This window comes from Manis pentadactyla, chromosome 9 (assembly GCF_030020395.1).
Source record: "Manis pentadactyla isolate mManPen7 chromosome 9, mManPen7.hap1, whole genome shotgun sequence".
NCBI classification, from domain to species: Eukaryota; Metazoa; Chordata; class Mammalia; order Pholidota; family Manidae; genus Manis; species Manis pentadactyla.
In genome coordinates, this window is record NC_080027.1 from 10,437,661 (window position 1) to 10,452,848 (window position 15,188).

Below are 15,188 nucleotides of genomic sequence, written 5' to 3' on the forward strand. Positions count from 1 at the left end.
CAAGGAAAGTGACTGCTTTACTGTGTTAGGCAAATCAATTTGTGATCCATCCCTCCTCCAATTGGTAAAAAAAAAAAGCAAGATTCGTCACCAGGCAAGTGCAGTGGGCCCCCTGCAGGCCAGCCTCGAGGCCACTACTTTCCATTCTCTGCGCTGAACATCCGCTCCTAGAAATGCACAGTGTGTGGCCAGGGCACACGCCACCCTCCCACCGCCTTCTTGCAAGGAAGGAGGCCCTCGGGGGTTGCCCAGGGCTCAGAGCGCTCAAACTGGCGCCAGCCCTGCTGCCCTCTGCTCGCTCACTCACCATCAGCATCCGCTCCAGCTTCACAGCGTCTGCAGCGAACTTCCGGATCCCATCCGACAGCTTCTCCACAGCCATCTGGTCCTCGTTGTGCAGCCAGCGGAAGGCCTTCTCGTCCAGGTGGACCTTCTCCAGGTTGCTGGCCTGGGCTGGGGGAGAACACGCACCAGGGCTGTCTCCACCGTCCAACGTCACTGCCCCTCCCAGCCCCCTGATGCTGAGCCATCAATGCCCTAGACCTGATGGGAACCCCCGCATCAGGCCCCATGTGGGGACTCAGATGCTGCAGCCCTGACTGGCAACCCTGCTGGGATCCATCTCCTGCACCCCCAGGACGAGGTGTAGGCGTCCACAGTGGCCAAAGTGGGGTCGGCTCACCTGCCTTGGCCGAGAGCATGGGCACCAGCTTGGTGCTGTCCTTGAGCAGCTCTCCGAGGAGCTTGGGCGAGATGGTGAGGAAGTCACAGCCCGCAAGTGCTCTGATCTCACCCGTGTTGCGGAAGGAGGCACCCATGACAATGGTCTGGTAGCCAAATTTCTTGTAGTAGTTGTAGATCTTGGTGACGCTCTTCACACCTGGGAGGACATGCTCCAGGTTCCAGGCCGCCCACCGCACTGCCTGAAGCAGCCCTCCGCAGACCCCACACACCTGACCCTGTGCCTGCCTGGCTCTGGGGCAGACAGGCCGGGTATCTCGCTCACCTCTGCGGTGTCACTAGGCACTTGCCTGACCCGTTACCTCAAAGGGCAGCTCACCAGGGTCCTCCAGGGGCTCATACGACTTCTTGTCTGTGTTGGCAACATGCCAGTCGAGGATGCGCCCCACAAAGGGGGAGATGAGTGTCACCCCTGCCTCGGCGCAGGCCACAGCCTGGGCGAAGGAGAAGAGCAGTGTCATGTTGCAGTGCACGCCGTGCTGCAGCTCCAGCTCCCTGTGGGGAGCAGGCGGCATGAGCGGGCTGCAGGCGGCCCCAGCTCCTGCCCAGCACTGCCTGCCAGCACACGTTGTTTCACAAGAAAGGTGCTCAAGACTCAGGTCCTATGCTCCAGCAGAGCCCACTGCAGCCAGAGTGCCCCACAAAGGCGGACAGAGTCAGCCCGTTCCCCTTACGACCAAGTCGGGAACACTTACTGGGGTTCCCTCTGGTGACCCAAGCTTTCTTCATAAGACTCACATTTCAAAACAGGGACAAAGGCACAGAGGTCCCGAGAGCCACAGTGGGTGCACACCACAGCTGGTCCACGACTCGGCCGGGGCTGGAGGCCACGGGCCACCTGACTGCAGTGGCCCCTACCCACCACTCACCCTTGCACTCCCCGGGGCTCCCTGCAGAAGCCCATCAGTCCACCACAGTGTCCCGGGGCTGGCCCGAGGACAGGGTAACTGTGGTCGTGTGCCAAATGCTAGGCTTGTGCTCAGGCCCCTCCAGCCATGACACTGGGATAGTTTCAGAGGTGTCAAGGCCACATGGACATGTTCAGGAGACACAGCTGCAGTAGGACAGCCAAGCGTGAGCGACCACATGACCCAGCAACTCCACTCAGAAGGTGCCCACAAGATGAAACCAGACTTGCGATGGGTGCTCACAGCAGCATTACCAGGGAGTGCCCCAAGGGTGAGGGATGGATGCACACGCAAAATGCAGCCTACACACAGCGGGGTGTCAGCTTCAGGGCACCAGCCACCTGTGAGCCTCCAAAGCCGCCCAGTGAGGGACGCCAACACCAGGGCCACACACTGTGCGACCCACTCACACAGACCGTCCAGAATGGGCAAATGCAGGGCAGTGGCGCGAGATGAAGGCTCTCACTGCTGCTTCCTACCTTCTACACTGAGCCTGCGTGGCACAGAGGTAACTGACACATGGTAAACCAAACAGGCGCCAATGAGGACGGGAGATGAAGGCCACGGCTGCAGGCATTGCCAGGGGCTGGCATCCTCTGGATTCAGGGGAGGCTTTGGGGCCGTGCTCCCACCCTGCCCCCTAAACTTGCCCGCAGCCACCCGCCCTGTCCCCAGCCCCCAGCCCTGGACCGGCCTCACAGTCACATACTTTCCAGCCTGAATCCCCTCCCAGGTTGACGACAGCTTTATCAGGATCCGGTCCTTGCTGATCCCAGCTTCCCTGTAGAGCTCTATGAGGCGCCTGGCCCGGGCCACCATGGCGTCCTTATCGAAGGAGAGCCTGCGAGAGCGAGGGGCCGTGGCCAGAGGCAGCTGCCCTCAGGATACCACCAAGGAGGGCCAAGCCAGCTCTGACCCGTTTCGGGGCCAGGCCCCACCCTGCCCTGCCCTCAGGTGGGACACAGCTCAGAAGCCCTCTCCCGGTCACAGTCCTCAGTGGATTTACACAGAGGAGGGCAGACGTGAGCCACCGAGCAGGGAGTGCCCTCCATTTCTCAGAGGGACAGACTGAGCCCTCGCCACCCTCAGGAACCACAGATTGGACGTGGCTTCTGCCCACAACCGCCTCCCACATCCTTACCTTGCATCTACTTCTGTGGATACGCGGCCGGGAATCTTCTTCAGTATTTCCACTCCAAACAACACAAAAAGTTTGTCGATAGCATTTTTAATCTGTTCCTCTTGTGACCTGAAATTCAAGGGAGAAAAGTTAGATCAGAAGCTTGTTGGGCTGAAGTGCACAAGTCTATGAACAAACCTGCTCCTCTGCCAAGTCCCGTCCTTTCGTCTCCTTTCTCCTTACAGTTGTTTATTGTGGGAATACACAAAGCATCACAACCCACCTAACCATCTGTAAGGGCAGGGCGGACCGTCACACCCTCCCGCCACCACGCAGCCCTCCCCGTCTGTCACCTCCAGCGCTCTCCTCTCCTCTCCTAGACGGCCTCCCGTCTTGGGCACTGAGGAAAGTCATCTTTCCTCCCTTGGGAGCTGCAGGGCTGCCACAGAAGTGAAGGGCACACTGCTTTCCCAAAGCACTGCCACCCGAGGGCCCCTCTGAGCCCACCGCACACAGAAAGGCTGCAGCCAGGGAGTCTCGGGGGCCCTCTGGCACTGGCCAGGCCTGACTGGTGATCACTAAGGGCACCACACTGTCACCCAAGTCCAGGAGCACAAGGCTTGCTGATGCAGGAGCCTGGAAGACCCACCACTGGAGAGGGAGAGGGAGGTGGCCGAGTAGGGGGTGGGGGGTGCCTGGGTGGGGCCTGTCACACACCTGCACTCGAGGGAGCCCCAGAAAGGACAGGCCAGCCAGAGAGCCCCCACCTGGGGCCGTAAGTCCTTGCAGGCACCACCCTCAGCTGAGCATGACCAGCAATGAAAATGTAACAAGCTTTCTAGAAAAGGCATAAATCTATGGCGAGGACAGTAGATTTATGTCTCTGGGGAGGGGGCTGACTGCAGATGGGCCGGGGACATTCCAGAGGCACATGAATGCTAACACTGCACTGTGGTGGTGGCTGCACTGCTGCAGCAATTTCCCAAAACCACCTGGCTGTGTACTGGTAAAGGCCATGAAATGCAGGCAGAGGCAAGTGGCTGCCGGGGCTGGGAGATGCCATGAAAGGGAGAGGGGCTCCCGGTGCGCAGCCCTGCATCCCGACTGGGTGGGGATTCCGGGGAACGCCTCCCTGTGAACAAACTGACTCACTGTGCTTACGGTGGATGCAGCTCACCCCCCATAAACGACACCAGTGAAGCTGGTAAAATAGACACAAAAAGACAACTAGCTTTCTGAGAACTAAAATCCAGGGAGGGAGGGAAACACCTGGACTGGCGTGCAGCCTGGTCAGGCACTCACCCGCCTAGCCTCTTGCCATAGGCGATGGCCTCCTCCACCAGCTCCTGGTACTCCGGCATCTGAGCAGCGGCCAGGATCAGGGAAGGGTTGGTGGTGGCATCCTGCGGCTTATACTCGTCAATAGCTGGGGAAGTAATTTTGTGAACTAAGTGGTGTGCTTGCTTCCACCCAGAAATCCATGAAGGGTCCCCTGTGAGCCCTAAATACATAAGCAGAGCAAGGATCATTTTCTGCACAGTCCCTCCCCTGTCCCAGAGGGCTGGCCAACGGCAGCTGTGTGCGTGATGGTACAACCAACACTCAGACCAGAGACCAAATGGGCCACCGCAAAAGCTGACTTCCCCACCCTGGAGGGCCAGTCTGCACACCAAACTGCCATCAGGCATGCTGGTGCCCGAGTGTGCGACAGTGACCACCAGACCAGTTATCTCCATTGACTGCTTTCTTCTTTCAACGGTTCTCTCTTTTAATAAAATTCTTTCTAGTGACCAAGCTAGGAATTCCAGGAAGCCAAGGGAGCCTAGCCCAGAGTCTTGCTGACCAGGCTGTGAGAGTACATGCGAGGCAGCAGCCATTCACCTTCATCGGACTGCTTGGGGCATCCTGAGGATTAGTTGGTTCAGTAAACTAGCTGGTCTGGCAAATTAGTATTTTCAGAGTATCCTTTGAAGACAAAACCATAGAGATGGAGAACCAGTTGCAGTAGCCAGGCACAGGGAGAGGAGGCGGCTCTCGGGAGCACCAAAGAGAGGCCTCTGGCCACGGGACAGCTGTGTCCTAACTGCCCTGGAGGATGCGAGAATCTACACATCATAAAACTGCTCAGAGAACAGCCTGGGGCCCCAGCAGGGTGCAAACGTAAACATTGGGTCAGGCCTGCCGCCCATTACTAGTATCACCCTAGTGCCAAGTTCTGTTCTGACATCACACCATGGTGGCCACTGGGAGCCAACGGGCAAAGGATTCGTGGGACTCTATGCACTAAGTTTGCAACTTCCTGTGACTGTAATTATTTCAAAATAACAAGTGAAGAAAAAGTGCTTTGGACAAAACACGCAGAGCAGTGCACTGAGAGTGGTGCATTTTATTACATGTGATGGTAACTAAGATCCATCTGGGGTCAACAGATGAGCTTCAGGGTCCAGGGACCGTTAAACACAATGCAAAACTGGTGGTGGGGGTGGGAGACACCATTCTGGGAAGAGCGTCCACGGCTTTGACTGTATTTTCAAAGAGGCCTATGAGGCCCCAAAGGTAAGAACCTATGCAAAAGGACCACAAAATACCAAACATCCTACTTACACCTATGTAACATTTATGGATATGCGTTATTAACTAATGTGTTTTTCACAGAGTTAATATTCATTAAAAAATAAAAATGTCAGCACTTGGGTTTAGATATTTCTAAAACGGAGGAAAAAAAGGCAAGCATTCCCCCTGAACCTTTTCAGCCCCAGCTGCCAGAAGGTGTAGCCGACTAGCCACCCTGCTGCTGCTCCGTGAGAGCCGGCAGGGGACACCAGGGCAGGGCTCTGGCAACTCACCGGGACAGAAACGCATTCGAAATGCCAGGAAGGGAAAAGCAGGGGCAGATGAGCGTGCGGCCGCCCTCCCAGCGCTCTGCCCGCCGACGCCCACTGCCTCCGGGCCGGGCAGGAGCAGGGCTCCCCGAGCCCCCGGCTCTGAGGGCAGCTTCTGGCACATGGGTTTACACACCCCGCCAGCAAGCCTGCAGGTTGGATCCAGGCCAATGGCCGCCGTATCCTCTTTTGTATTTAAGCAAATACGCCTATTCATGTCCAAGGCTCTGCTAGATAAACAATCCTCTTACTCAGTGTCACCCCAGAGGGGTAAAAGCCTGTTTCTCAAGTCACCGTGAGAAAGCAGAAACGCAGCCACTTCCTGACTGGGCCCCGCAGCACTCGGCCACCCGGCGGTTCGCGGTCTGCCCGAAAGCCTCATCTGCTCAGGGCGGCTCGGCCGGGGGTGGGCAGGGGAGCTGCGGGCCCACGGGGACGCTTCCAGGACTCTGCCACCCCCTCTCTCCAGTGAACACCGTCCACTCCCAGGAAAACCCCAACTTCAGGGGCCTGCCTCTGCTTTCCTCAGCGCATCCGGGTTTACGCACCCACCCCATCGCCCCGGCCGGCAGTCGGCCGCAAACGGTCCCCAGGGGCCACAGCTGTCCCCTGGGCGGGGGCAGGGAAGAGTGTGTGCAACAGGTTTCAACGGCGGGTGGCGGCGTACCGCGTTTCTGGTTCTTCCGGGCCCACAACTGACTCGCGTTCCCGGTCCGCTCTCAACAGTCGCCGAACAAAACACGGTTTCCCGGGAATCGGCTCCGAGTCCTCCCTGGGGCACCCCAACCCAAAGCCCCCCGAAGCCCTTCCCTGACCCACCGCCTTGCTGACCGCTCGCCACGGGCCTCCGGGGGTCTCCCGCAGTTCCCAGGGCGCCCCTCCCCGCCCCCCGGGAACCTGCCCCAGCCCTGCGCGCCCCTCGCCCCCTCAGGACCCCCTTCCCCGGGGGTCCTCGCCGTCTCCCCACCTCCGCCCTCGCCCCTCGGGCCCGTCACCCCTGCGCGCCTGGTCGGCCCTCGGCGCCCGCGTCTCCCGCACGGCCGACCCGGAACTCGGGGCCCCGCGCGGCCTCACCGTGGAAGTCGCCCGTGTCGGCCACCACGGTGGTGACCTGCTTGAGCTGGTCCAGCGCGTTCTCCATCTTCTGCCGCTTCACCGGGGAGCCCGACATTGCAAGGCGGCGGCGGGAGCGCGGGGGCCCACAATGCCCCGCGGCCGCCCCATGCAGGCCAATCGGAGGCTCCGCCCCAAAAGGCCCCGCCCCCACGCTGGCATGCCTGCCCCTTTTTTTTTTTTGTCATTGATTTGTGGGCGTTCTTTATATATCCTGGACCAAGTCTTTTGTCAGATGTGTGTGATTTGCAGATATTTTCTCCAGTACTGTGGTCTACTTTTTCATTTTCTTAATAGTACCTTTGATGAGAAGTTTTAAATTTTGATGATGTACAGTATATCAATTTTGATGATATACAATGTATCAATTTTTAGTTTTATGGTTTGTGCTTTTGTTATCTTCTCTAAATAAATCCTTGCTTACTCCAAGGTGACAAACTATGTTTCCATAGTTTCTTCTACACACATTTAGCTTTGGCTTTTGTGTTAGAGTCTTTGCTGAATCTCAAATTTATTTTGTGTATGTTTGAGGTAGAGACCAAGGGTCATTTTTCTCCACTTGTTCCATCTTTGTTGAAAGATCCTTCCCCTCTCCTTGAAATGCAAACACAGGAAATTCACTTCACAGAAAAAAATATACTACTTATCAGGGAAATGCAAAGTAAAGCTGCCATGAGATTATCTTCACTGTCGCACTGAAATGGCAAAAGTAAGAATGACCAACGATACCAAAGGTTGAAAGGGTGCAGGAGCGACTGGAATCCTCAAACGCTGCCGGTAGGGCACCACACGGCCCAAAACGAGCTGTTTGGAGAGCAGTTCTGGCATTTCTCATAAAGTTAAGCATGTAGTTTCCATGAGAACTAGCCCTTCCACTCCTCCGATAGAAACATGTTCAGGCAAATATCTGCACTCAGATATTCACAGCAGCTTTCCTGATAAAAGCTCCAAACTGGAAACTACACAGATGTCCATCGGCAGGAGAACTGGATAAGCTGCTGCAGCTCCGTGCAGTTTAATGCTTCTGGACAACCAAAAGGAATGCGCTGGCCCCACACCCAGCGGCACGGATAAAGCCCACAGTCCTCACGGTGCCTGAGAGGAGGCTGACTCTAAAGCGCACATAGCAAAGATTCCATTTCTGTGAAGTTCAAGGACAGGCTGACTGCCGGTGCTGGTACTGATCCGCACAGTCCAAGGCTGCCTCTGGGGAGTCAGAACTGGCCTAGAAGGGGCACAGGGAGCTTTCTGAGCTGATGGAAATGTTCCAATGGGTGATCGGGACCAGCAGAACCAGCGCGCCTGGGAACTTCTTGAAATGCCTGTTCTCCCACCACCCAGAGCATGAGCCGGAAGCTCTGGGCCAGCCCTGCAGACTGGCCTTTGACAAGACTGGGACGAGGCTGGTGCTCGCCAGTGTCTGAGAAGCTCGGCTCTGTAAGGGTTAGTGGTCACTCAATGTAGGCGTTTGCCAAAACGTTTTCAAATGTGCATTTCACCATGTGTAAATTTTTTAAAAGGCAATGAACAGCAATAAAAAATGCAAGCCCTCAGAAACAATACATGCTTGGCATGTACTCCTTGGCATCAAAAATGATGCCCTAAGGTAGAAGATGGCCCAGACGCAGAAAAAGGTCCCCAGCATTAGCAAGAGCCACTCTGGTATGGTGCAGGGCCACAACCGTGCGGATGGCGCCTCGTGAGCATCCAGCGTGCTGGGAGCTGGGTTGCTGCTCAGTCCCTCCATGTACCTTTTCCCCACGAGCACCCCACGTCGTGGCCCCAGATGCTGAGGCCCCTGGGAACAGGAGGACAATGTGAGCCTCAGGGGCAGGCTTTGCCTGCAGGAGACCTCCACGGGCTGTGATCCAGCTGCCACTCCCCTCCCTCGACCTCTGCAAGGTCAGCAAGGCCCTCAGCACCCTTCAGGTCTCTGTGGGGTGGGAGCAGCTGACAGGTGCACATCTAGCTCCCATTCTGAGGCAGCAGGAGCTCTCATGGGCCTACTGTGCAGAGGCAGGGATGGAGGCACTGGGTCGGTGAGGAGGGAGGGGGTCCGGCCAGGCTGATGGCTCTGGAGGCCACATCCGGTCACTCTGAGTTGTCTGACCAGGCCGGGTGGAAAAGGAAGTTGTTTGTGGACTTAGTACCTCACTCGCACTGACTCAGGAGGCACCGGACTTTCTCCCACTTTTCCTGGCAAGGCCTGTGATGTCCCTTAGCCTCTGGAGGCCCAGGGAGCCACACCCCTCACCACCCCGAGTTAAAGGAGGTAGGAGGTGTGCCTGTAAACCTAAAGCACAATCCATGCAGCGCCCTTTCCCCTCAATGTGGTTATCTGGCGTTACCCCTGAAGACCCCAAATCATCTCTTGGCACCGACATGCCTCAGACCTCACTTCAGATAGATAACAGGCTGGCATCATTGCATCCGAGGGTCCTTGGGAAGGCCAGCAGTGCTGAGCCTGGACCGGCTCAGTCCCTGCCCAGGAACAAGTCAGCGGTGTCTCCAGGCAGGTGCCGGGAGCAAGGAGGGTGGCATTGGAGTGTCGCTTGCCTGCTGTGTCCCCTGTGACCTTGGGGTGCTGGGATGCTCAGGCAAGAGGGGGCCCCCGAGGGCCCGGGAGGATCTGTGAGTCACTGTGCTGCCACATGGATGCTCTAATGTAACTCCGGACAGCAGCCTTGGAGGTCCGATGTCTGAAACGAAAGTTTGGGGAAGAGGCAAAGGGGTGAAGTCCAAGCCTTGGGGTCACAGAAGGAAAGGAATAGGGAGGGAGGCTTGGGGTCTGAGGAGAAGACCTGCTGGCCAGCCAACCCCATCCAGGTGGCCAGGCCTGCACTGCCATCCACTGGGAACCAGGCCAACACGTGGAGGCAGAGAGTGGCAGGAAACAAGGTAAGTGGCTTAACAGAAGTCACCTTTGCTGGGAGCTGAGGCCTGGGCTGCCCCCTGTTGCAGAGCAGACCTCTGTGTGTGTGGAGAGCACCTCACCTAGTGTCACCGGGTCCCTACTTCCAGCGGTCACTGAGCTCCTTGTTCTGGGTGCTGGGAAGGAGCACAGGTGGGACTGACCTGAGGACAAGGACAGGTGTGCACAGAGGGGCGGAGGTCATTGGCCTGTGGCGAGTGGGCAGCAGGTGTCAGGGAGGGCCTCACTGAGAAGCTGGCCTTTGAGCAAAGACTCCAGGTCTGGAGGAGAGCTGAGCAGGGCATTGCAAGCAAGACGCAGCCAGTGCAAAGGCCCTAAGGCAGCAGACACCTCATGTCATGGAAGGTGAGGAAGTGAGGTTTGGAAGCAACAGGAACTCCGTCAAGGCCACCCAGACCTCCATGGGACTTGAGTGGGAAGCCCGGAGGGTGTGGAGCATGGCTGGGGCAGAGGGGGTGGTGAGAGAGGCCTTAGGTTCTGAATGCTGCGCTGGGTCCCCCTGAGGGACTGGGGGAGACCGCTGGAGGCAGTGAGTGAGGAGCCAGTGTGCTCCCTGGGGGTTGGACAGCGACCAGAGGGTGCTGATAGAGTGGGCTTGGGGTCCCAAAGGCTGTTGGGGAGGGAGTAGGTCAGAGGTGGGGGCAAGAACCTCAGGTCTGGGGTAACTTGGTGCCCAGCATAGAGCAGCAAGGGGCTCAGGGGTCTTGAGCTCAGGGTGGGGTATCAGCCTGCAGGGTGGCATTTGGAGCCAGGAGGCTGGAGGGACCACCAGGAGAGGGGAAGACAGAGTAGAATGGGTCCAAGGGCAGTCCTGTTGGGGCCCCATGGCTGATGTTGCCAGGGGCAGCTGCCGTGGAGGATGACAGCAAGCAGGGGGCACAGGGGCAGAGGCTGCGCACTCAGTGCTTGGGGGCCAGCTGTGATGGGCGCCGGACGGGCAGTAGGAGAGGAGAGCATGCTCAGCTGACCCGGGTGGCTGGGATCCAGGGCACTCAGGCAGAGTGGCCTTTGTCACCAGATAGAATGTCTCCAGGGACACTGGGAGGGCAGGGGGCAGACTGCTGCTGGCACGAGGGGAGGCTCTGCTGAACGCATCCCTTCGCCAGGGACTTTGGAGGAAGCAAGTCCACCAGCTGGGAGTTGGGGCGGGGGGACAGTGCAGTGTCTCAGATGGACAGATGCCTGCGCAGCCATGTCCACAGGGCTTCACAACAGCGGAGGCATGGAAGCAACCCAAATGTCCATGGACAGATGAATGGATAAACAAAACGTGCTGTATCCATACATGATTCGTAATGAACACGTACTTGGTCTCCGTCCACGGCTCCCGGCTCCCCAAACCCTTGGCATTTCCCGAGGACGAGAGCAACGGGAGACGCTCAGTACAGTATCTGGTCTCGTCCCCGTCCTGAGCTCAGAGCCATGAGCAGAAGCGGGTGTCTTGTTACTCCTCCCAAGCCCCTCTCCCCGACACCTGAGTTTGTGTTCATGGGTGACTTTTGGAAATCCCCTAAGCACGGGGGCCGGTGGCCAGGGGAACCTCCCTGCTTAGAGGCCCCAAAAGGGCCTAGGAATTTACCCTAAGAATGCAGCAGCCCAGTTTGAAAAAGACAGATGCACCCCTATGTTTATCGCAGCACTATTTACAATAGCCAAGATATGGAAGCGACCTAAGTGTCCATCAGTAGATGAATGGATAAAGAAGAGGTGGTACATATACACAATGTAATATTATTCATCCATAAGAAGAAAACAAATCCTACCATTTGCAACAATGTGGATGGAGCTAGAGGGTATTATGCTCAGTGAAATAAGCCAGGCGGAGAAAGACAAGTATCAAATGATTTCACTCATCTTTGGAGTCTAAGAACAAAGCAAAAACTGAAGGAACAAAACAGCAGCAGACTCACAGAACCCAAGAATGGACTAACAGGTACCAAAGGGAAAGGGACTGGGGAGGGTGGGTGGGAAGGGAGGGATAAGGGGGGGAAAGGGGCATTATGATTAGCACACATAATGTGGGGGGGGACAGGGGGAAGGCAGTACAACACAGAGAAGACAAGTAGTGATTCCAGAGCATCTTACTACGCTGACGGACAGTGACTGTAATGGGGTAGGAGGTGGGGACTTGATGATGGGGGGAATCTAATAACCATAATGTTGCTCACGTAAGTGTATATTAATGATACCAAAATAAATGTTAAAATATAAATAAATAAATAAAAAGCACACACACAGAAAAAAAAATTACTGAGGGCCCCAAAAACCTTCTGTTTATGTGAGTTCTCAATATTTACTGTGTTAGGAAATAAAACTATGGAAACTTAAAAACATGAATTTATTCCTGTTTTTAAAATAACAGTGAGAGGCCTTTGCCAGAGACTGTCTGCACCGCTGGCCAGCTGCTGCAGACGGAGCTGCTGCTGCCTCGCATTGGAACTTCCTGGAAGACCTGCAGGTAGGCAGCTCAGCCAGGCAGGGGCACCTGGCACCTCCCACTCCTCAGGTGTCCCCGATCATGAATGACTGATGCCTCGGGTTTGCTCAGTCCGAACCAAGCCCCCGAAGACCTGCCTTGATCTAGGCCCCAAAGCCTCACAGCCACCACCTGGCCAGCCCGCCAGACCCTGCCCAGACTCTCAGGGCGCTGAGCCCACATAGCTTTAGCCACATCATGTGGCAGCATTTTGGGGAGCCAGCATTCAACACATTAAGAGCATATTTCTTTGAAAAATTGTTTTCTAAAGACAAATATGGTGAGCAGGGTGGCATTTATCTACATTTTGCAGCTCTCCTTGGTGCCCGGCTGCATGGCGGGTAACTGGGCCTGGTCGCTGTGCCTGCCTTCAGTCTGTTGGCGAAGATCCAGCTTCACAGATTCGGACTTGGAAAAAACAGGAGCAGGTGAACAGGCTTTGGGGTAATTGTGGACCCCGACCTGACAGGAGGCTGAGCCTCGCAGGTGGCATTCCTTGACAGCGAGAGGCAGTGTGGACTGTGAGCCACCCCAGCACCCTGGGCTCCAAGAAAGGACCTTTGGTCCCACGTGATTTCCCAGCACTATGTGGGCCTCGGTGGGGATGCTGTCTCCCTTCCGGTGGCAGATTCCAAAGTTCTAATTTCCACTCGAACCTCAATTTACCATGGCCACGAAGAATGCCCTTTTCTCCCTGGGAGTGACAGGGTCCCTGGTTCATTTTGGAGAAAACGTTGGCCACGTTCCCAAGTCTGAACGCTTGCAGCTCGCCGGCCGGTGGCCCTTCCAGCTCAGCTCACACCTTGACTACTGGTAGAGAGCATCTCCCGGCAGCCCCAGTCAGGGCTCCCAGGATTGCCATGCGACCCCCAATTCCTCCTGTTTCAGGGCCCAGACTAGACTAAGGGATGCCTGCTGAGTCACCTGGGACCCCCTAGTCAACTCTGGCCTGTCTTTCGCTGGGAGGGTGCAGCGGGGACGGACAGAGCCCCTGCAGTGCCAGGGGCATTGCTGAGGGGCCAACAGCAAACGTGAGCCCAGAGGAAAGGCAGTCGCTCACCGTGGTTTCCTGGGGCAACCCAACAAGCCACACAGGCTGCAAGGCTTACACCCCAGTCCCTCCCAGTCCTGGAGGCTGGAATCTGAGGTCCGGGAGTCAGCAGGGCTGGATCCTCCTCAGGCGAGTCCAGACCTCTCCCCAGCTGCTGGCGCATTGTTTGTAGCCTCTGAGACTCCTTGGACAGTAGCTGTGTGACCCCGTCTCTGCCTCTGCCCTCACCTGGCATTTTGAGTGCGTGCGTGCATGTGTGTGTGCCTGTGCAGCCTGCCTTACTATGCCAGTGATGTTGGATTAGGGCCCAACAGAATGACCCTATCTTCTATGAGTTTTGGGGGGATACAAGTCAACCTGTACCACACTACTGTCTTATGAAACTAGACTCAGGGTCCCCTGAGAGGGACTTGGGGCCCCCAAGAGCTGGTGGACTCCACCTGGAGAGCTGTTCCCTGGGAATTGCCCCTTTCCGTTTAAGTACTGAGAAATCTACGCCAGCCCATTAGCTCCCGGGGGCAGTTGGCCTTGTGGCCTCTGGTGAACACAAGTCCTTAATTTAATGAAGTCAAACTCATCCACTTGTTCTGGGGTTTGGTACTGGAAGTACTCCGTTGACTTTATCACAAAGGCATTTTCCACATTTTCTTCTGTGACCTTGATAGATTTGCCACCCACATCACTCTAATACTTTTGGAGTTATTCACTTTTGGGGGGCAGTTAGTCGGGGGTTCTCTTTCTGTTTCTCCAAACACAGCCGTTTTCTCCCTGCCACTGGTGCCGCCCCTGCCGAGCACCATCCTCTCCAGGTAACAGGTCGCAGGTGCACCTCCTTCCTGTCCGTTCCCTGCGGCTCTACACAGGCACGGGGAACATCCCGCCTCCTGTGCTATTCTGTGCAAACCCTCTTGGTAAATCAAGTATTTTGAGAAGTCAAAAAAAAAGGGAAACAAAGGAAAAGGAAAAAGTTCTCCCTGAATGGCGTGGGGAATCCTTCTTGCCTCCTGGCAGGGCTTGGGTGAGCTCACAGAGGCTGGCCATGGGGGAGGGCAGGAGGGGACTGGAGCCATGCTGGTCGGGGAGGGTCACAGATATGCCTGTGCCCAAGACAAAGATGGGCTTTGTTTGTGGTGGCACAGCTGGGCACAGAGCGGGTGCTGGGCGGGCAGCTCCCTCCAAGCCCCATGTGACATTCCCTGCCCCGCCCATGGCCAGACGCTCTCCCCTGCAGCCCCAGCCTCCCCGATCAGGCCAACTGCTCTTGAAGCCAGCCCCTGCCCCTCTGGGGCTCTGGGCAGGTGACCTGTCCCCTGTGCCTGTTCTCCATGCATGCCCACCCCAGGGGCCCTGGGATTGCCCAGGGGGCAGAACTCAGTCACCCCTAATCTGGGGGCCCTAGACAGTCTCCCTCAGGGCACAAAGCTTCGGAGGGTCCTGGGACGCAGTGGGGAAGCCCTTTCTGGGAGCCCAGGGGCCTGAGCAGACAGGGCCCCTTGGAAAACACAGGTCCTGGGTGGCTAGCCGGGGGCCCCCACTGTGGAGGCTGGGGCATCCTCATGCTGTGCAGAAAGAAGAGTGGAGACAAAGGGGGCCAGAGCAGGTGGCCTGTGGCAGGGACGATGGCGGAGGGACAGGAAAGGAGGCTGACGTAAGCTTGGCTCCCAAGGGACAAGCCTCCCAGCCTGGAGGCAGCCCCGAGACCTGGCCCATCCTGGGGGAGGGGTCCTGCTGGGTGGGGGCAGGGGGGTCCCCCGGGGGCTCTGACCTGGTTCCAGTATGGGCATCCCTGGCCAGCAGAGGCTCCCTTGGGAGGTGGAGTAGGGGTGCCCACCTCCGCTCCAAGATAGGGGCCCAGCCAAGTAGGATGGGCAGGTGTTCTGGCTGTGGGTACCTGTCCCTCCTGGTCCTGGACCAGAGGGACCTCTGGGTTTCTTGGGGAGGGTGAAAGCCCCCCTCCCCTTTTTC

The 15,188-nt window shown here is 57.1% G+C and overlaps 1 protein-coding gene across 2 annotated transcripts; it reads right to left on the reverse strand.

Annotated features, from left to right (window-relative positions):
- Window positions 1-4: 4 nt before the first annotated feature.
- TALDO1 (transaldolase 1) lies at window positions 5-6,890 on the reverse strand. Of its 2 annotated transcripts, none has more exons than XM_036875821.2 (8): window positions 6,726-6,890; window positions 4,072-4,195; window positions 2,791-2,898; window positions 2,359-2,490; window positions 1,061-1,236; window positions 683-880; window positions 308-453; window positions 5-167 (listed from the first exon to the last, which is right to left on the reverse strand). In XM_036875821.2, the coding sequence occupies exons 1-8, from the start codon at window positions 6,820-6,822 to the stop codon at window positions 135-137; spliced, it is 1,014 nt and encodes a 337-aa protein (XP_036731716.2). In that variant the 5' UTR covers window positions 6,823-6,890; the 3' UTR covers window positions 5-134. The 2 variants fall into 2 exon arrangements, with proteins under 2 accessions (XP_036731716.2, XP_036731717.2); XM_036875822.2 differs by lacking the exon at window positions 6,726-6,890 and adding an exon at window positions 6,319-6,493.
- Between the last annotated feature and the right edge of the window lie 8,298 nt (window positions 6,891-15,188).